We start from the raw sequence: 692 nt of genomic DNA, 5'->3' as shown, positions 1-692 counted from the left end.
CATTATCATACTGTTTGCAACTGAGCTTCTCTTTCAAAAAGAAAATACAAACATTCAAAACTCTACTCCAGGAAACTAGTAAACAGGAGAATGACAGGTTGATTGTATCATACAACATTGCATTGCTTGTTGCTAAGTCTGGGAATTCTCACACAATTGGAGAAATATTACTTTGCCCATTTATCAAAGAAGTTTTGTCAACCATTATGCACAAAAAAACTGATTGCATTATGAAGAAGATCCCACTTGGTAATAACAAGATTTCTCGACGCATCAATTAAATGGCCAACGATGTCAAACATCAACTCATTAATCTAGCTTTATGAACTTTCTACACAAGTGGATGAGTCAACTGTTGTAGATAATCAGCATTTAGTTTCAAAAAATATGAACAGTAGATTGAATGATGCGCTACAGTTAGTTATCAAGACTGAGAACAAATTGAATTTCAGTCCCTTGTCTGATCAAATTTTCCATCAACTTTGTCTGAGAAATGAAGAGGACCATACTTAATTCTTATACCATACCGAAGTGCGGTGGCTGTCAAAAGGAAACTATATTTTATGCTTTGTTGAACTGTTTCATATATCATATCTTTTTTTAAAGATACTCCAACTATCTGCTTTATTGATGGCTGCAATGTGTGATATTTCTTTTCTTTGTGATATATTCACAAAATTAAATGATATGAA

General features: G+C 32.8%; 1 protein-coding gene across 1 annotated transcript in view; it reads left to right on the top strand.

The window, feature by feature from the left end:
• The window catches only part of LOC115219691 (zinc finger BED domain-containing protein 5-like), a 381-nt gene extending 100 nt beyond the window's left edge, over positions 1 to 281 (top strand). The window contains exon 1 of the mRNA XM_029789867.1: positions 1 to 281. This exon is cut by the window's left edge and continues 100 nt beyond it. Within this exon, the coding sequence (XP_029645727.1) occupies positions 1 to 281 (281 nt within the window).
• The last annotated feature ends 411 nt before the right edge of the window (positions 282 to 692 follow it).

Source organism: Octopus sinensis, linkage group LG15, assembly GCF_006345805.1.
Source record: "Octopus sinensis linkage group LG15, ASM634580v1, whole genome shotgun sequence".
NCBI classification, from domain to species: Eukaryota; Metazoa; Mollusca; class Cephalopoda; order Octopoda; family Octopodidae; genus Octopus; species Octopus sinensis.
This window is presented reverse-complemented; position numbering and strand designations above follow the sequence as displayed.